Raw genomic sequence first — 22,463 nt, forward strand, 5'->3', positions numbered from 1 at the left:
GATTGAAAGAATAAAAAATCACTAATGGGAATAGTAATAGTTACTAAGCCGAAAACTTTCAGGCTCAAATTCGCGAGCATCTTTGAAGAATTTCTTGAAATACATCACTGATTTTCGGGGAAGTGTCGTATTAGAATTAGGGGAACTGGTTTTCGGGGTAATTTACCATTCGGGGTAATGGTTTTCGGGGTAATGTGTCATTCGGGGTAACGTTGCATTCGGGGTAATGGTTTTCGGGGAACTGGTTTTCGGGGAGATGGTTTTCGGGGTAATGGTATTCGGGGAAGTGTTATAGAACCTAAAATGATACGCCCTTCTTTACAAATGACTTGTTTAATTTTGCACAAAATAGTGATACACCCTTCTTTCAGTCTTATCCTGTTGACGATATAGACAAAATGTTCCGTAAGGATACCAAATGGCAAGAAGGCATTTGGCATGATTGATTAAATGATCAAGGACCATTTGATATAATGGTCATATGACCAATGACCATTTGGCATGACATGAAGAACATCCTTTTTGAAAAGAAGGAGCATAAGTATGGCTAGATGGCAAATGGCTTTATACCAAATCATTTTATGCCAAGTGACCCTATGCTATATGGGCTCTCCATCGATATATTTTGCCTATATCATTAATGAGATAATACTGAAAGAAGGGTGCATCACTATACATGCAAAAATAAACATATAGTCTGTATATTTTATGGGAATGTATTAAAAGAAGGGTGTATTATTATAATATGCAAAATAGTCATGAATAGGGAAATTAGGGGCATATTGGACACATTAGGCAAATGCTTATTTTACATAGAATGGAAATATGTTTCTTTGCTCTAAAATTGAATCCACCGCTTCCACCGCTTTGCTTATAAACTTATTTGAAGCTGAGAAAAAAATATACAGGTCGGACTCGATTATCCGGAGACTCGATTATCCGGGGACTCGATTATCTGGGATTCGATTATCCGGAATTTTAGACTCGATTATCCGGAATTTGATTTTTGATGTTCTTGTTTTTCAAATTGTATGCATAAATCTGAGATAATTTGGTATTGCAATACACAACATGAATGGTTTTGCAGTTTTGAACGTATTTAAGAACAGGGGGGCTTGAAAAAGTAGTTTTTGGGTGAGCTGGTCAAAAAAAAAATTTTTTTCTTGTAGAGGCCCCTACTGTTCCTAGAAATAATATCTGGCTACACCACCGCATCATATATATAAAACAAAAAAAAATATAATATTTATGTTCTTTTATCGAAGATTCCATTTTTTTCTTAGTGATTCGATTATCCGGAAGATTCGATTATCCGGAATGAAAAAAAAATCGATACTCCGGATAATCGAGTCCGACCTGTAGTAGAATTTCAGAGGACAAATGAAGCAAAGCGCAAACTTTTATACCGTCAAAAAGTTCATATACAATACAGATTTCGTACAGTTTATAAAGTTTTGCTGAAATATGCATATTCCCAGAGAGTAAGGGGGTGTCCATTTAGCCCGTGTGTTCATTATGCCCCTAACCCCCCTACCTACATATTTGTTTTGTCACATCAGACCTTAGCCTGTCACATAAGTGATTTTTCTTCTTCTTTTCTGGCGTTACGTCCCTACTGGGACAGAGCCTGCTTCTCAGCTTAGTGTTCTTATGAGCACTTCCACAGTTATTAACTGAGAGCTTACTATGCCAATGACCATTTTTGCATGCATATATCGTGTGGCAGGTACGATGATACCTTATGCCCTGGGAAGTCGAGAAAATTTCACCCGAAAAGATCCTCGACCGGTGGGATTCGGAACCACGACCCTCAGCTTGGTCTTGCTGAATAGCTGCGCGTTTACCGCTACGGCTATCTGGCCCCTCACATAAGTGACTCACGCAAAGCAATAATTAACCCTCTAATACCCAAATTTTTATTTTCGATTTAAGTATTATTTTTCGTTATCTAAAATCGTTCTAAACACGTTTTGGGCAATTATTTATTTTTATTCGCAAATTTTTAAATTTTGGTTTTTGATTTTTATAATTTTTATTTTTGAACCTCCCTAGCTTTTTTCATTTTTTCTTGAAGCCTTTTCTAGTTGTTGATTTTTGGCAATAATAAAAATTTAAATTTTTACGGTACTTTTAAAAACATTAAATTTTTAATTTTTTTTCGGAACGTATTTTATTTTCCGTGTAATTAACGGAAAAACAGGTTTGAAATTATATTAATACCACCAGGCTATTAAAGGTACGATTTTTTATATTACACGTTAAATGAACTCCAGGCATTTGTAGGTTATATAAGAATGTAATTTTTCAAACAATTTCTAAAAATACAAAAAAGTTTCAAAAGTCATAAAAAACTTTTCTAATATACCTGTTACGAGTCAAGGTATAAGCTAAAAATAAAACCATTTTGATTTCCGAGCTACGAAAAAATACACAAAATTCCAAAGTGTACCCCGTCTAAAGGCGGGGTTGGGTATTAGAGGGTTAAAAAAAGAAAAAAATGGATATTCATATAGCTTTCTGGGGAATGGTGCATTCTGGGGAATGTTACATTCTGGGGAATGATTCATTCTGGGGAACGGAATTCTGGGGAAAGGTTTTCTGGGGAATGTTATAGAATCATTCAAATTGTTAATTAAAAATTAGTATTGCATCAACAAAAAAGCTTTATGGGTGGATCGCTAGCAAATCTATTCAAGATTATGGGAAAAATATAAACTAGACTGTATTCATAATTTACAATTGTGATTTTTTTGAAATAGTTCACTCGTTGAAATTGCCTAATTCCGCGCATTTTTTAAACGCTTTTCCATATTCCGCGCAGAAGAATGCCTAATTCCGCGCACTCATGAAACAATCAAATTAACATTAATTTTGATAAGGGGCTCCATCCATTAGTTACGTAACACTTAAAATTGAAAATTTTCAACCCCATCCTCTTCCGTAGCACTTTTTGTATGAGAAAACGTAGAGTTTTGTATGAACCGTAACTTTTGAGTCTACGTTCAGTTTTTTTTATTAACTTTTTGTCTATCACATGAAATAAAGATAACCAAAACCGTGGCATTGGTACGTGTGAATTTCGTCTAAGGGCAAGTGGGGCAATTTGCCCATCTTAAGAAAAGTCGTAATAATTGAAATCTTTAGATCAATACACTAGATACGCACGATTTCCGTCGTCTTAAAAAAAAACACGAATGAATTTTTCGTCGATTCTTTTGTCGATGGGGTGATATGAGCACCCAATTTTATGTTGTGAAATTATCCCATAGAATCTAACAATTTAATTATTTTATTCACTGAACTGGAAAGTTTAGAAATTAAATACTATTTCGAAATCTACTGAGCTCATATTTGGCTTAAATATGCTTATTGCATAGTTTTAGACAATTCGGTCGAGAAAAAAAACCCCATCTTCTTCTTCTTGGCATTAACGTCCTCACTGGGACAGAGCCTGCTTCTCATCTTAGTGTTCTTATGAGCACTTCCACAGTTATTAAGGCCGCACGGGACATCATCATAATCACCCTATCCATTTCAAGAAGCAAATCCCAAGAACCACTCCATATATCGATGCGAAAATGTATCACTATGATTCTATATATGTAGTGCACAACCCAATAAATTTTCAGCTTCATCGGTTCACTAAAACTCGAGATTAGCTTCCACAAAGTTTTGATGATAATTGTTAGAGTGAGACGAAATATAGGGAAAATAACACGGTCTCCCGTGTCCCCTTAACTGAAGCTTTCTTTGTCAAAGTTGCCATTTTTGCATTCGTATATATCGTGTGGCAGGCACGATGATACCTCATGCCCATGGATGTCAAGGAAATTTCCACTACGAAAAGATTCTGGACTGACCGGGAATCGAACCCAGACACCTTCAGCATGGCTTTGCTTTGTAGCAAACTGCACTGTTCATACAATACAAGGACCAGTTCGCATTATTGCTTGGAATCAAAGGGTTTTAAGCAAATCAATTAATGGTATCCACTAATGCCACGGGTAACTGAAACTTATTTTTTTAAGCAAAAAGAAACCTCAGAAGAAACTAAGGGTTATCCATAAACTACGTCACACAAAATATGGCCATTTTCAATCCCTCTCCCCCGTATTATCATACTTTTTGTATGGAGGCTTCGTAAATTATGTAGAGATCGTAAAGTTTCCGTGAATCATTTCCCGAGAGTGTGTCGTAATTTGTGGGGTCTTCTACAAATTACGACCTGTTGAACATGTGAACGATATGATGTTTTTATAATAATTCTATATGGATTGTATAATATAAATAAGAACCATAAACAAGTCTCGCATAACTTCTGATCTCGCCCTAAAAGCCATTGGTAACCATGTGTGTAGCTCGTTGTTTCTGAGCATTTGCATGGATTTTCATGTTATTTAACAACGTTATGGGGAAGAAAGGATAAATATCTACCTGCTAGTGATGTTGGTTTGGATGCTTATTCTTTCATTTGCTCAGAAACATCCAGCTACGCACGTGGTTACCAATGGCTTTTAGGGCGTTATCTCAGAGTATGCGAGAAGTATACATTGCCAATGTTATGTGTGGTTCATTATGCTAAGGGGCGGTCCATTAATTACGTAAGACAATTTTCGAGGTTTTTCGACCACCCCTCCCCCCATGGTAAGATTTTTTGTATGAAAATTAAAAATAAATTGTATGACGCGTAAGAAATCTCAAACCCCCCCTCCCCCCATAAACCCTTACGTAATTAATGGACAGCCCCTAAGTAAATTTTGTGCGCACAGATGTACATTACTTAATTCAGAATGCCGAATCTCGGCTGATTTCAACCGAGATCCGCACAGCCGAGCTCGTGAAAAAAATCTAAGTGTGTATAGACTATTTTGTTGGGGCTGTGCATAAACCACGTGGTATTTTTCCCTGTAAGTGGGCTTTCCCGATATTCCGCTTGTACATGAAACGTATGTATGCATAAAGTTACTTTTCAGAGAAATAGACAGATGTGAAGACGGATATACCATGTTTTACTTGTCTGTTGTTATGCGAAGAACAGTGCGCGGAATTAGGGCATGATGAAAAAAGACGTGGCCTAATTCCGCGCAAAACTTTTTTGAATAAAACTCAATAATCATGCTAATATTTGATAAGATTTCATAGAAGCACCATGAAACATATCTGTAGCAAGTAGTTCCATGGAATATTGCATAAAAAATAAAACATTTTTAATAAAGAAATTGCGTTTGTTGTTGTCCTACAGTCTTAGCGCGGACGCTAAGAAAATTAGAAAAATAACGTCTACTCCGACGGGCCTTTACTGATTATTTTTCTATGCCGCGAAAAAATGCCTTATTTGCTTTCATTTGTGATTCAAACTTATTCTTAATCATAGTAGCCTCGAATAGCATTCAAAGTTGCTGAAATATTAATGTGTATTTCCATATATAAATAATTTTGTATGAAATGCGCGAAATTAGGCACTGCGCTGAATTAGGGCACTTTACGGTAAATAGTTTGAGTGGATGCTAAAACGATACATAATGCGTTCGTATTGCAATAACCGTTTCACCTTTCATAAGGCCAAATGTATGCATTTCGATAGTCTAGTTCACAGCGTGCGGGGTAGGTAAACGTTTCTAGCTTTGCTAGAAGTGCGAAAATTTAAGAAAAAAAACACACACAGGCATATGCTCAGTTCATCGAGCTCTATTGAATGATATATGAGAATGAGACCTGTGATTCGAGGTATTTTTCAGTTTTACAAGCGATCCATATTATTGTAAGAAGGGTTAAAACAGTAAACATCACTTACCTCAATTCCGGTGATTCCCAATGCTTCCTCCAGATTCGGCGTCATCCGGAAGGGCACCTTCTCCGGCACTCGTAGAGTTTTCCCTTTCTCAAAACACACGTTGTAATCGATATGCACTATTTCACCGGAGGCCAACTTCACTAGCACATTGTCCAAATGGCGATCACCAAGCCCGATAATGTACCCGATCACACTCATCACTGCCATCGAGAGCGAATAGTTACGAATCACTTGCCGCCAGGTGGCAGCAGTTGTACTATGGCACCACAACTCTCTGGCCAGTAGATCGCGAGGCGTTTCTTCTTGCAGCTCTTTCAGGACTTGCTTCAGTGCTTGCACTGGCCAATCCTTGCGATTGTCGGTGGTCTTCATGCCGTGTTGTTGCAGCAAGGGCGTCAATTTTCTAGGAGAGGAGAAAAGGAAAGCATTAGATTACTTCGATGAAACTATAATTTAACCTCAGCTGTTCAAAGTTTGACCTCTTTCAAAATCTAATCTTTCCATCTTTTTTTTTTTTGCCAGACGTCCTCACTGGGACAGAGCCTGCCTCTCAGCTTAGTGTTCTTATGAGAACTTCCAAAGTTATTAATTGCGAGCTATCTTTGCCAAAGTTGCAATTTTTGCATTCGTATATCGTCTTAAAAGTACGATGATACATTATGCCCAGGAAATTCAAGGAAATGTCCATTACGAAAAGATCCACGACCGACCGGGAATCGAACTCAGACACCTTCAGCATGGCTTAGCTTTGTATCCGCGGACTGTAACCACTCGGCTAAGGAAGGTCCTTAGCCTACTGAAAGTTGAATTAATTAACCTATAATAATTACCCTACAATTTCCCTTATTCCTAATTGTTAAGACATGCAAGTGAGTTGATTATTCTAAAAATCCTTACCGCAAAATTACATTAGACAGAGGAATTTGAACGTTGAGATAAAAGAGGAACCGTTGTATCTATCAAAACTTATTAAATCTACGATGTGAGGAAACAAACAGCTAATCTCATGCAATATTATTAATTAAAACTAAATTCTTCAAGGTTTCTACATCTCAATATCGGAAGATATTGAATATATTGTAAGTATCACAAGTATGTACTCTCAAATAACCTCAAACTAAAGCCGTAGCAGGAATTTTGTAATTCATCTAATGAAGCTTTCACAAAATTGAAATATTGTCATCTATCGCCAACAAATTTACAGAATTCAATATTGATTAAGAATGGCAAGTCAAAGAAGGTAATCCAATATAGGGTCGTACACAAATTATGTCACGTTCCAAGAGGAGAGGGGGTCAGGCATAGCGTGACAAGCCATACAAAACTTTTAGAGGACTCATATAAAAAGCGTGACAAGGAGCTACAAAACTCGAGCGAGTTTATCGATCCGTTCAAGCCAAGTCAGCTCTTCCTATGTTTGCGCATGGTGTCCAGCCATGACGAAATCCCCCGCGCCGCGTTCGTCAAAAGACTGTCAATAGCTATGAATTATGTGAGATGTCGGATAACGACAGAATAGTACAGTGCGACGAATGTGAGTTATGGTGCCTTCAATTGCGATAAAATGGGTGAATCGATAGCTGAGGTGAGTTGGTACCATACCAGGGAGGAAGCTTCAGAATCATTTTCAAAATTGTATTTTGAATTCTCTGCAGAGCTTTCTTCCTGGTATTACAACAGCTAGTCCATATTGGTACAGCATACAACATGGCTGGCCTGAAAATTTGTTTAAACATCAAAAACTTCTTCTTAAGACAATGTTTTGATTTTCTATTAATAAGGGGATAGAGACATTTTACATATTTGTTACATTTGGCTTAAATGCCCTCAATGTGATTTTTGAAAGTTAAATTTTTATCTAGCATGAGCCCTAGATACTTAACTTCATCTGACCAATTTATTGGAACCCCTCTCATCGTGACAACATGTCTACTTGAAGGTTTCAAATAAAGAACTTTTGGTTTATGTGGGATTATTAGTATTAGTATTAGTATTATTAGTTGAGTTGCTTACAATCAGGAAAAATCTTCAATATTTGCAGGTATGAAGAAAAAATATCCAAACTTTTTTGCAATCGACTACAGATGACACGCAGACTTCGTCCTTTGGCGGAGAGGCCTGTGTCATCCGCAAACAAGGAATTTTGACATCCCTGAGGTAACTCAGGTAAGTCAGATGTGAAAATATTGTATAATATTGGTCCCAAAATGCTGCCTTGAGGAACACCAGCTCTTACAGGAAGTCTTTCAGATCTGGAGTTCTGATAATTAACCTGAAGTATACGATTTGACAGATAACTTTGAATTATTCTAACAATGTATGTTGTAAAACTAAAGTTTTTTTAATTTTACAATCAAACTGTTCCGTCTGGGGGAACGAGCATAGTGGACTGTAACACTTTGGGGGAGGACGGCCGAAGCTAAAGGGTAATGATCCCTCGCTGAACGCTTCGTCTTGTAGCCGATACACTTTACGGCTCTTTAGGGAGGACACTTCTTCGGAACTAGGACTGGGTTACTGGGAACTGATCTATAACACTGGTTTTTTGTACTGACTACTGTGTATTCAACTAAATTAACAAGTATAGTAATTTTCTTCTCAAACACGTCGGTTGCTATCGACACTGTCTTCAAGACTGTACTTTTCACGTCTTTCTTGCTTTCCACACCACCGTGCGTGGCGTGATCGTGCAAGAAATGGGGCGCAGCAGAAAATCTCCACACGCGCATGATAGAGATGGTGGGAGAAGGAAACACAAAAGATGTACAAGCATCGCATGACTTCTTCCGTACACGGAACACAAACCTTCATGCCAAACACTGTCGAATGCTTTTTCTATGTCTAGAAGAGCAAGACCAGTAGAATAGCCTTCAGATTTGTTGGAACGGATCCATTTTGTTACACGTAAAAGTTGATGAGTGGTCGAATGTCCATGGCGGAATCCGAACTGTTCATTGGCATAAATTGAATTTTCGTTGATGTGGGCCATCATTCTGTTCAACATAACCTTTTCAAAAAATTTACTGATGGAGGAGAGCAAACTGATTGGACGATAGCTAGAAAATATGCTAATTGAAAACATTTGTTAAATATATCAACTAAAAATGATAAGCTACTTTCTGGAAGTTTCTTGATGAGGATGTAGAAAATTTCACCATCGCCAGAAGCTTTCATAGTTTTGAATTTTTTAATAATAGATCTCACTTCTTCCAAATCAGTCTCACAGGCATTTTCAAAAACGTTCTCTTGATTGAGAATATTTTCGAAGTCCTTAGTAATTTGATTTTCAATTGGACTAGAAAGTCCTAAATTAAAATTGTGCGCGCTTTCAAACTGCATAGCAAGTTTTTGAGCTTTTTTGCAATTAGTTAGTAATAATTTATTTTCCTCTTTCAATGCCGGTATTGGCTACTGAGGTTTTTTTTTTCAAAATGTTAGAAAATTTCCAAAAAAGCTAAGAGCCAGGGTCCAAATGAGAAATCTTATTTTCAATTTGTTTTTATGGTGTGCTCAGTTGGAGCTGCATGACAGCTTCGTTGTCTGTGCTGGACCCCGTAGTGCAAATTTTTACCTATACTTTCGACAATATTTAGACGGAATAGGCTATGTGGCCCGCTTTAACACTATTTTGTTTGAATATTGTGCAGAAGTAGTTTTATTAAATTGTTTTTGCTTCAGTTTCCCTCCCGTTGTCATGTTTGTATAGTCATCCTTTAGTTCTGAGCAATCGAATTTTTGTTTACGCATGGAGAAGAGACATGAAATAGTTATTTTTGCAATTCCGTTGCAAATCAATCAACTTTTCATTGAGAAGTTGATCAACATAACGGCCTACTTTTCCTATCAAAAGAAGCAGTGCTGAAAAATACTACTTTTCAGCACTCTTTTCGGTGCTGAAAAGTAGCACTTTTTAGTACTGTTTTGATAGGCGTCAACTGAATAACCGCGGCGTGTAAGTCGAGCTAAGTCGTTCTCACCTCGGGTGACATGAGGCGACTAATGTTAATCAAATGGGAGCGAGCCGACAATAATTGTCACTTCATTCGATTCGTCTCGCCTTGCACTGCGCACAGCATATTTAAGCACAATTGCATCTTTTTTTTTTTTTTTTTTTTTAATTTCTTTATTAGTATCATTCCAAACATTACATTCATTATTTCTTATATCTAGGTGTTCTGTGTTATTAGACAACACTATCATCCTAATTTGGTAAAACAAATTTAGGATGTCATTAACATTTTGTTAACAACATATTACATTTCATTTGCCGTAGCAGTTCAGATTTTTTACAGGTGAGTTGATTTCACCTGCTTATAAGAGAAAAAAAAAAGTTTTTAATATACTTAACCTAACTTAACCTAATCATATAACGCATTAATCGTGGCAATAGAAGATTGTAACGATTTTTGCCTGAAATTATTGATTATTTTATTTGACATTTGTTCCAATGTTTCAACATTGGATATCCTATGTAACTCATTGGTACTATACCAGGGAGGAAGCCTCAGAATCATTTTCAAAATTTTATTTTGAATTCTCTGCAGAGCTTTCTTCCTGGTATTACAACAGCTAGTCCATATTGGTACAGCATATAACATGGCTGGCCTGAAAATTTGTTTGAATATCAAAAGCTTGTTCTTAAGACAAAGTTTTGATTTTCTATTAATAAGGGGATAGAGACATTTTACATATTTGTTACATTTGGCTTGAATGCCCTCAATGTGATTTTTGAAAGTTAAATTCTTATCTAGCATGAGTCCTAGATACTTAACTTCATCTGACCAATTTATTGGAACCCCTCTCATCGTGACAACATGTCTACTTGAAGGTTTCAAATAAAGAGCTTTTGGTTTATGTGGGAATATTATTAGTTGAGTTTTGGAAGCATTAGGAGAAATCTTCCATTTTTGCAAGTATGAAGAAAAAATATCCAAACTTTTTTGCAATCGACTACAGATGACACGCAGGCTTCGTCCTTTGGCGGAGAGGCCTGTGTCATCCGCAAACAAAGATTTTTGACATCCCTGAGGTAACTCAGGTAAGTCAGATGTGAAAATATTGTATAATATTGGTCCCAAGATGCTGCCTTGGGGAACACCAGCTCTTACAGGAAGTCTTTCAGATCTGGAGTTCTGATAATTAACCTGAAGTGTACGATTTGATAGATAACTTTGAATTATTCTAACAATGTATGTTGGAAAATTAAAATTTTTCAATTTTACAATCAAACCTTCATGCCAAACACTGTCGAATGCTTTTTCTATGTCTAGAAGAGCAAGACCAGTAGAGTAGCCTTCAGATTTGTTGGAACGGATCAAATTTGTTACACGTAAAAGTTGATGAGTGGTCGAATGTCCATGGCGGAATCCGAACTGTTCATTGGCAAAAATTGAATTTTCGTTGATGTGGGCCATCATTCTGTTCAAAATAACCTTTTCAAAAAGTTTACTGATGGAGGAAAGCAAACTGATTGGACGATAGCTAGAAGCTTCTGCAGGATTTTTGTCTGGTTTTAAAATTGGAACAACCTTGGCATTTTTCCATTTGTCAGGAAAATATGCTAATTGAAAACATTTGTTAAATATATCAACTAAAAATGATAAGCTACTTTCTGGAAGTTTCTTGATGAGGATGTAGAAAATTCCATCATCGCCAGGAGCTTTCATATTTTTGAATTTTTTAATAATAGTTCTCACTTCTTCCAAATCAGTCTCCCAGGCATTTTCGAAAACGTTCTCTTGATTGAGAATATTTTCGAACTCCTGAGTAACTTCATTTTCAATTGGACTAGTAAGTCCTAAATTAAAATTGTGAGCACTTTCAAACTGCATAGCAAGTTTTTGAGCTTTTTCGCAATTAGTTAGTAATAATTTGTTTTCCTCTTTCAATGCCGGTATAGGCTTCTGAGGTTTTTTCAAGATTTTAGATAATTTCCAAAAGGGCTTAGAGCCGGGGTCCAATTGAGAAATTTTATTTTCAAAATTTTTGTTTCTTAAATCTGCAAAACGTTTCTTGATTTCTTTCTGCAAATCCTGCCATATAATTTTCATAGCAGGATCGCGAGTGCGTTGAAATTGCCTTCTCCTCACGTTTTTAAGACGGATCAAGAGTTTAAGATCATCGTCTATAATCACGGATTCAAATTTTACTTCACATTTTGGAATTGCAATGTTCCTGGCTTCAACAATGGAATTTGTTAAAGTTTCAAGAGCATTGTCAATATCAATTTTAGTTTCTAAAGAAATGTTAACATCAAGATTAGAGTCAACATACGTTTCATATATATTCCAGTCGGCTCGTAAATAATTGAAAGTGGAGCTGATAGGATTGAGAATCGCTTCATGCGATATTTGAAATGTAACAGGGACATGATCAGAATCAAAATCAGCATGAGTAACTAATTGGCTACAAAGATGACTAGAGTCGGTTAAGACCAAGTCAATCGTAGATGGATTTCTAGAAGAGGAAAAACATGTAGGGCTATCAGGGTATTGAATTGAGAAATATCCTGAAGAGCACTCATCAAATAAAATTCTGCCGTTGGAATTACTTTGAGAATTATTCCATGACCGATGTTTGGCATTAAAGTCACCAATGACAAAAAATTTTGACTTATTGCGAGTCAATTTTCGCAAGTCAGTTTGAAGCCAATTAACTTGCTGTCCAGAGCATTGAAAAGGCAAATAGGCAGCTATGAAAGTATATTTACCAAACTGTGTTTCAACAGAAACACCTAAAGTTTCAAAAACTTTAGTTTCAAATGACGAAAACAGTTGATGTTTTATACGCCTATGAATGATGATTGCAACTCCCCCACATGCCCCATCAAGTCGATCATTACGATAAACAAAAAAGTTAGGATCTTTTTTAAATTTGGATCCAGGTTTTAAATAAGTTTCGGTAATAACTGCTATATGCACTTTATTAGCTGTAAGAAAATTAAACAGCTCGTCCTCTTTACCATTCAGAGAACGAGCATTCCAATTTAAAATATTTAAATTATTATTTGGATCCATTAGAAAAACGTAATCCAATAACAATTTTATTTGTAAATTTTACACCTACTTGGACTGCTTCAGTCATAGTGGTGGCTTTGAACATTGCATCAATCATTAGATTCAATTGTTCAGTTAGAAAATTAAAATCAGAGGCAGACATATCATCTGATGATTTCCCATTGGAATTTTCGGTAGACGAAGAAGCGGGGTAGGAGTTACCTGTGGCGGTAGGGTTTTTTCCATTTGATTTGAAACAAGTAGAATGGGTACTCATGGAACGAACAGGGGAAGAGTTCAAATTACCTGCTACGATATCGGCAAAGGATTTACCGTGGGTAGATACATTCGAAATTGAAAGATTCGAACGGCTACCCGACGGATTAAAATTTGTTTGTGAATGAGCATGATTATGATCTTCCTGGTGGGTATGATTCCTAATCAAGCGATCGTTAACTGAAAAATGAGCATTGTTCGATACTCTACCAGGCAAATTCCGGAAACGACCGTTATCGTAACGGATATTATCCTTCATCTGCTTGGCACGAGCCTCAATGACTCTTTTGCGTGAAATGCATTCCCAAAAGTTAGCTTTGTGAGGGCCCTTGCAATTGGCGCATTGAAATTTTCTGGTATCTTCTTTCACAGGACAGTCGTCCTTAGCGTGAGAAGAACCTCCGCAAATCATGCATTTAGCATCCATGCGACAATTTTTTGTACCATGACCCCACTTTTGGCACCGACGGCACTGAGTGGGGTTCTGGTAATTTCCTCCAGGTTTCTGGAAATGTTCCCACGTCACACGGACATCGAACATAAGTTTAGCTTTTTCTAAAGCTTTAATATTATTTAGTTCTTTTTTGTTAAAGTGAACTAAATAATATTCTTGAGAAAGCCCTTTCCGAACAATGCCAGATTGGGTTCTCTTTTTCATAATGATTACTTGGACTGGTGAAAATCCAAGTAAATCATTTATTCCATTTTTGATCTCTTCAGGTGACTTATAGTCACTTGAGAGACCTTTCAAGACGACTTTGAACAAACGTTCAGTTTTGTCGTCATAAGTAAAAAATTTGTGCTTCTTCTCTTCAAGATATCTAAGAAGAAGTTCGCGATCTTTAAGAGTTTCCGGCAAAACGCGACAGTCTCCTTTCTTTGCGATTTGGAAGGAAACCTTGATTCCCCTAATGGAGTTCAAGATCTCCTGCCTAAATCCCCCAAATTCGGAACAACTGACCACGATAGGCGGCACTCTTTGCTTCCTCACTTGAATCAAAGAGCCTGGGCTAGAGGCTGCTTCGATTTGGTGTTCGGAAAATTTGTCTAGAGCATCGAACTGATTGCTCATTTCAATACAATTATTCATTTCATTCCGGGGAAGCGTCCTTTCTTCCATTCTTGCCACGTGTAGTGACAGTTTTAAAACCCACTTTTTTGGAAGGAAGTAGTGAATTCAGAGATTCACCCTTCCTTTTGTTAGTTGTTGATACCATGTTTAGTTAATAAACGAGAAAGACGTGACCTTCGAGAGGTTTTTTCCCTAGACGGTGTCCAAGAAGGATTACCACCGCTAGCTTTCGCCAACGGGTCCAACGAAAAATCGAAGGCACGGGTCCAAACAAGGATCGTAAAGGGATCAATAGTAGAAAAAATAGTACTGAAAAGTACTGTTTAAGTAGCACTGAAAAGTACCGTTTTTAATTTTAGCACTGAAAAGTACTGTTTGTGTAGCACTGAAAAGTACTGTTTTATTGCTTTAGGTAGTTTTTAAGAAAACTTCCAAGAGCAGAGAGAATTCGTGTACGCACAGCACGAAGGTACGATGCGCACTGCACAATTGCATCTGATTTTTGGGTTTGTTCTACGTCTGGCGTTAAATGCTGGACGATCCGTTCCCACATCAGAATCGCCAGCCTGTGTCGGAGCCAGATCGCACAACGGATTCCCATTTGGTTTACAAGGCGAGTCACTTCACTCGAGTCGAGAATTGTCTCTTCGCTATAGGAGACCGACAATTCTGACCTCAAGTCATTCGTAGAATAAACCCATCTATATCCGTTGTACGATCTGGTTCCGACACAGGCTGGCGATTCTGATGTGGGATCGAATCAGCCAGCATTTGAAGTCAGCTATGGATCAATGCACGAGTTCACTAATTTGACGTTTGAGCGGTGCCGAATTCATTAGTTGCCATGGTCACATAAATAACACGGCACCGCTCAAACGTCAAATTAGTGAACTCGTGCATCGGTCCATTGATGGGAGCGAGAGAATTTGTGACATTCATTAGTACTACTGTATCACAGCCTACGTGATTGAAAAATACTGAATTGAAACTAGGGATGGCTGTATGACCATGTGGGTTCTCTTGAAATGTTTGTTTGTGCTTTTAAAGTTCATCCAGCTGAAACGGCATTTTTCGAAATAGCAAAAAATGTTGTATGCAACTCGTTGCAAAACTCGATTTTTTTAGCACTCGTATTTATCCAACTCGTGCTGAAAAAATCATCATTTTGCAACTAGTTGCATAAATATATATTATTAATCAATGCACTTCTTGGAAATAACATACAGAGCTATGTTGTAGTAGTCTACACTGAACCAAGAAATATCATACAAAGTATTAAAAAAGTCACATACATCAAGAATCATTGAAACCCTATCAATGTTATGTGTATCCATTAATACTCATTTGACAAGAACATAAACCTCATTAAAATTCCCTACCATATTTATTGATCAATATTGTAAATTGTATGTGAACAAAAGCCATGTATGTTATCCGATAATAATCATGTGATTTGCAGATATGAAAATTTAGGTTTCCAAAACAGTATTTTCAAGATGGCGTATTTGGTGTATAAAATTTAAGCAGTTTTAGGATTCTTGAGATGCAAAACACAACATTTTCAATATTTGTGAGCAAATTAATTATTTAACGACTGAAAAGGTAAGTGCAAGAGTTACGTACAAAATAATTATACATTAATTCAAGTTTTGAATCTAAAATTTACAGAAAAAAAAAACAGAGGAACCAATCAACCAAAATTTTACAATCCTCAGACGGTGGATCTTGGCAGGAAGAAACAGACTTGGAATCGGATTGTTCAATATTCTTTGTTGATATTATTGATGCCTTCGACTAATATCAAACTTGATCTTTATCAAATGCAAAAAGTGATACGGATAAACGTAAATAATATATTGTATAAATAACTTTTTATCGAAAATCATGTTTTTCTTTTATTTGGTAGAAAAAGCCTAAAATTTATAATTTTGTTTTTAAAATTTATTAAACGATCATATAAGAATCACGAATAAAAAAAAATACTTTTCATCTGAATTTCGCATGGAATTCATTACAAAATCCCATAATTCACATATGTAATTATAATCAAATGTATGTGTTTTATCTGATGAATGCAATTAAAATTAAAAAGCAACAGTTCATATTGCAAATTGATGAACGTTATGTGAAAAGCTACATGGAAAAAAACTATATGTGTTTTCAGATAAATCTGACATGAATACTTGGTTCAGTGTATGTTTACAAATTGTACAAAGATGTCATCTCCAAGCATCTTTTGACAATGATAGATAAAAAATTTTAATTATATAGAATGCGGTAGTATATGAAACGATAGCGATAGGGAAATCCTTTTTCCCGAATGAAGGTTATTGAAGTGAAAAACATGAAATGTGCTTCCATCTATACGTTCGTCGGTAGTAAGCGACTTAGAATATCTAGCACAAAATGCGTCTAAAATACAGCGGTGGTTAAAAGATACGGATAATTGCGGCGATGATTCTGGTCTTGTAGATGTGATTCCTAAAGGTGATCCTCAAGCGAACGGCGTGGCGTTTCGTATGAAGAATTGAGGCCGAACTACCCGAGATATAGCGCGTCTGTACGGACCTACCCAGGAGAGCATGCTCAGTCAACTGGAAGAACAATCGAAGTAGTATGTAATGGGCAACAAAATCGGATCTCGAGCTTTCAGCGTTCACAGCGTCTACCAAATCTTCGTCCGGAAGTACGATTCCAGCCTACAACCCGTAGTTGTAGGCCTTTGAGTTGGTTCAAACATCATTCCAAGACAAGAATCCACTCCAGTTCATCCGTCAAGAATCATAGAGCCGCCGGTTATGAAAGACTGTGAAGGTATCGTCTATTCTCTCATCCGAAGCCAGTTGGCTGCTAGATAAGCGGTATAGAAGGATTTACCGAAAGCCGGAAGATTGGCCATTGTTCTTCTCAATTTTCAACTCGTCCACTCAGCTTTGTGGGGTTTCAAATGAGGAGAATGTGCTCAGGCTGCGTAAGTGTCTCAGGGGAGGGGACGGACCTGGTGTAGTGGTTAGAACACACGCCTCACACGCCGAGGACCTGGGATCGAATCCCATCCCCGAGATAGTCACTGACAAAAAAGTTGTAGTGACGACTTCCTTCGGAAGGGAAGTAAAGCCGTTGGTCCCGAGATGAACTAGCCCAGGGCTAAAAATCTCGTTAATAAAGAAAGAAAAAAAAAGTCTCAGGGGAAAAGCCTTGGAAGCAGCAAAATGCCGTATACTTCACCCTCCAAATGTTCAAGGAGTAATCATACAGGCGATCGTTAGGAAAAATTCGCTCACTTTAGTCTCCCACTATCGAAAAATTAGATACCGTCATCCAATTCGCGTACCTATAATGTGAAAAATCAAGGCTTCCACAAACGTTGCGAATGGATACGGCAAAACCTCTAGAGACAACCTTTCGAACTTCAGTTTATGGTTACGATCTATTGCGGAAGACGCCCGTGCCGTTTCAATTTCCGCAGGGACAGTTGTACCAGAACGGGAAAAGGCGATGACTACATCAATCTTCATGCTGAAGTGGACCAGCCCACAAATAAGCTAACAACCAACCAAGCGTCAATTAAATCTTCCATCCAAAAGGAGTCCGCCAGAGAAAAAGTTAGTTGCAAAAGAAGCTGTACAACGCATGCTCAGTGCAGAAGATTCAAGGAACTTAGTATCGAATCTAGATAGGCGGTGGTGCGTGAATTTAAATATGTCGGAAGTGCCTAAGGGAGCATAACGGACCCTGCAAGTGGAAGAAGGAGTGTGGCACCAATGAGAATATATACCGAGGTGAGGAAGACGACATTTAGTGTGCGTGACATCCGTGTACGGTGCAAAATGCTTCACAACTACAAGCGAGCGAGCTCCCATAAGAGGCCGTGTAAATTAGTGACGTAGTTATTTTTGTTTACGCTTTTTCTCTTTACTAATACGTAGCCATTGCTTCTTCTTCCACACCTTAGTATATATTCTCATTGGTGTGGATCCGATGGCAGCCTCCTCATCAGTTCAAAGTAATGTCACTACGAATTCAAGCTGCAATATTCATCAAGGCCAGTCCGAGATTCTGTTCAGAATCATTCCGGTGCTTCTTCATGGTCCAACAAAATCCTTGCGTACTTGGTGCCAACCGAACGGAGAGTCTTTCGCAAATAGTGAATCTACAAATTGCAGGCGTAACGAATCCCTCTAAGAAATTCCCGCTTGCAGAAGTGCAGCCAGTCAAAAGTCTGCAACTACGACAACAGACTCTTCGAGTTTCCGAGATGCAACAATAGTACCGTCATCTGGACGATATGCCCTTGGAATCGTATGAAGTTGTCAGCCCACGACTACTAAGTGGCCTGGCTCACGCAAATCTGGGAAAAGTGATGGAAAACCCAATGAGCCAATCGCGATCAAAACTCGATTGGGATGGACGATCTATGGGAGTAGCTCCAGAGATACGAACACCTATGGGCATATCAACCATCACAGTGTCCAGCTCTGCAAATGCGTTCATAAAACAGATCAAGATCTACATGAGGTAATGAAATGATATTTTTCATTGGTATCAGTAAGCTGAACCAACTGTTGTTATCTAACGACGTTCAAAAAGCAAATGACTAGTTGCAATCGCTTACTAAACACGTTGACGGGCGTTACGAGTCCGGCCTCTTATATGAAGCATACGTATTCAGGGCTATCAGCAACATGCAGCGGTCTACTCGAATAACTCCAGTAGTAAAAGGATCTCTCACAAAAATCGAACTCTTTTAATCCGAGCTTAATTTACTGTATCAAATAGCCCAAAAAAGTGCTTATGCTGAAGAGATTTTGATACTGTCGTCAAATGCTTCAGAACAGCTTGAAAACAGAATTCCTAAGAACAGTTTTCTTTTTCGACTGTGGACGTTTATGCATGAATCAGGAGTCCTGACGATGCGCGGCCGAACGAACGCTTGCCAATTCTTCCCCGCAAACACTATGTTACAAAACTCCTTCATCAGAAATTTCTTCCCAAACGATGGCAAACCAGTTCTGGAAACAGTGGCTACACGACTACCTTCCCTCTCTATCTCGCTAAGCAAAGAGGTTCGCAAAAGTTCAACCGATTGGATCAACGATATCGTAGTGATAATAGACCAAGGCTCCCTCGCAATTGCAGGGGCAAAGGACGAGTAATTGCCACAAAGGCGGGATGGATAAGGCAGGGAAGCTACAATACAATACAGCTACAATACAATACAGCTACAATACGTTAATGGGATATACAAAAGACCGGCTGTTATGCTCGCTTTGCTAGACGTTGGCATAGGAAGAAATGCAACTCAGATAGGTCTTCGGTGCATTGAAGGGAGGGTGTTAAAGACGCAACATCTACCAGCAATCCTACTACGCCTATGCAGGGCTGGTAGCAGTCAGACAGCAAAATAATAGTGACTTTAGTGACCAAAATGATCAAAAAAGTGACCAAAAAGTGACCTAAAAATGACTTGAAAACTACAAGTATTAGTCATTGAAATGACTAGAAATTAAAATATGGGCTATGTGAACATTAACCATTCTACTTCTTCTTCTTCTTTCTGGCGTTACGTCCCTACTGGGACAGAGCCTGCTTCTCAGCTTAGTGTTCGTATGAGCACTTTCACAGTTATTAACTGAGAGCTTACTATGCCAATGATCATTTTTGCATGTGTATATCGTGTGGCAGGTACGAATATACTCTATGCCCTGGGAATCGAGAAAACATCCTTTACGAAAGATCCTCGACCAGCGGGATTCGAACCCACGACCCTCAGCATGGTCATGCTGAATAGCTGCGCGTTTACCGCTACGGCTATCTGGGCCCCTAACCATTCTACATATTAGGCGAATTTAGAATGTAAAGAACTGCAGTAAATTCAAATCTTTCGTAACAGTTTCGTAGATAAGACTTGATTGTCATAAATGGTCAAAAAGATAACCTTTTTCGAGATTTCATTTATCATTATTTACGAGACGAACATTAGCTTAAAATAAGGCTACTATATAGCTACTATACCTATAGGTGATATTTCTGATTTCAGTTAAAAAAGAAAATTAAATATATGAACTTAGGTAAACAAACTAGTGATAGAATTCTTAACAAAACTCCTGTACACGATGAACTTACTGGCAAGATTTTGAAGTAGAGATGCAAAATGAATTATTTGAAGCATTTCTTAACAAAGCTGTGGAAAAAGGTTTGGCTGTAGACAAAATTGTGGCGAAAATTAAGAATAAATTTCAGTACATTTTGAAAAAAAAAATCCTGACAGAATTCGAAGTTCAAAAACAAACGAAAAATAGAAACTCATGCTAAATTTGTGGCAGAATTTCTGTAAAATAAAGAATCCATATAAACAATAAGTCCAGAACACAATTGATTATTAACGAACTCGAGAAAAGAATAAATTAGTTGAATGTCGTGCATAAAGAATTAGAATTTCATTAGCATTTCAATATATGAATTATTGAAAATAATCACATTAATCAGTGGCGATTCGTAACCTTTCGTTTCATCTGCTCTACGACCCTGAAATGACTAATTTTGCAAATTTAACCCTTTCTTTCCCACAGCTTTGTTCGATAATTTAACTATCAAAATGGCGTTTCTAAAAAAAGTGCTTGAACAAAAGTTGTTCCAAATAAGCTATATTATTCAAAATCACAATAAAAAATTTTTGATTGTTTTTCAATAGTTAGTTGATTGTTTTTCAATAGTTTGACCCTTAGGTCACTTATTTCGATGTTTGATAAGTCAAATGAGCGTATAAATTTATTCCAATAATTATTGAGGTACTCGTACCAATTCGGTTTAGGTAGCGTTCGTTGAAAATCGGTGGATCACCTGTGCTACCATGGGAAAGAGAGGGTTAAATTATAAAGTAAGCACATATTTGTTGCTTAAATTCATGAACAGGTGGATTTTGGGTTAGAGAATAGCCACTGATAACACTATTGATTAATTATTATCGTCCAACAATGTTCTATCATTCATTATAGAAACATGTTTTTTTTTGTTTGGAAATAGTTGACCAATGTCGAGTAAAAAACAGTGTCAAGCAAGGGTTAATCAATGGAAACATGTATTTAAAAAAAGACACCGACACGTTAATGCTTCCAGTGGACGATTTGCCCTTTGAAGGAAGCACCACACTAGACAACGGTCTAGCATGCAACGCCCAGTGGCACAATCGAATTGAAGTCCTGGACGAGTTTCTGACAAACTTTTATAATTTATTTTGGTTGTTATTCGTAGCCGTCCCTGGCTTATCTTCCGGAGGATTTTTGATGATATTTATTTTCAGAAACCTGGTTTTGGATTTCTTGTATAGCCGTAGATTACTCATATCAGATACACGCAGAAAATTCTTGCATGATTGACATAACTTTTCCGATAGTTGCTTTAACATGCCAGGATACAATTGTTATAAGCATATTTTCGGTGCTTCTTAACTGACAGTATGGTTTGCCCAATCGCTTTTGCGTTTGTTTCTGTCTTCCATCACATGATTATTTCAATTATATTATTGTTGAATTAGCTTTCCGCACATTTTTACCTTGAAACGTTATGAGCTGTACCGCGAAAAACCGCTGTTTACCAACAAGCGATGTTGGAGTAGATGTAAGTTAAAGTGAAACAGTTTGGAATCAACTTCTAAGATTGCACTAAAACTTCAAAGGCACAAATCTCGCGAAGAAAGCATCCCACAACAGTGCACTTTTTTATTTTGGCTTTGGGCACTAGCAGAAAGCTTAAAATAAGAAGATCAGGAACGTTTGCCAACTATTTCGCCAGTTGTGTGCCTTTGAAAACGTGAGTAGGGGTAGAAGTCGGCCATTGTGCCGGCCATCTTTAGATTCCGAGATGTTTCACCTTAATGCGCTCTCACTCTCAAGATAGTGGTTTGAATTCCTGCTCCCATATTTATTTACATTTTGTCGCATTTTTGCAATGTCGATAAAGAAGATTCGTGCCGGTTTTGACAACACAACATCAACATTAATACCATTGTCATGATTGTATATTAATATTGAGTCAATCATATCTATCAATTATTTTGTGTAATTGAACCAATCATACCAAACAGTTAAACCTAGCATAGATATTGTTGAATCAATTTTAATGTATGGTTGACTGAAATCCAATGTCAAATATGATTGATCTACCAGCAAATATGATTGACTGGACAATTCTTTTTTCTCCGTGTATTGGTTCTGGTTTTTGACAAAGCTTAATAAAATATTTCGAACAACAAATTTATTCTAAAGTTGCTTTCTAAGTTTTGCCAGAATGCTCTCCAAAGTTTTTCCCAGCAAATTTTTAAATT

At 37.4% G+C, this 22,463-nt stretch overlaps 1 protein-coding gene across 2 annotated transcripts in view; it reads right to left on the reverse strand.

Annotated features, from left to right (window-relative positions):
* LOC5580104 (serine/threonine-protein kinase Smg1) overlaps positions 1–22,463 on the reverse strand; it is a 136,661-nt gene that overhangs the window by 65,955 nt on the left and 48,243 nt on the right. For both annotated transcript variants that reach the window (XM_021848697.1, XM_021848704.1), the window contains exon 6: positions 5,795–6,197. In XM_021848697.1, coding sequence (XP_021704389.1) covers positions 5,795–6,197 — 403 coding nt within the window. The remainder of the gene's footprint in view (positions 1–5,794; positions 6,198–22,463) is intronic.

This window comes from Aedes aegypti, chromosome 1, assembly GCF_002204515.2.
Source record: "Aedes aegypti strain LVP_AGWG chromosome 1, AaegL5.0 Primary Assembly, whole genome shotgun sequence".
NCBI lineage: Eukaryota > Metazoa > Arthropoda > Insecta > Diptera > Culicidae > Aedes > Aedes aegypti.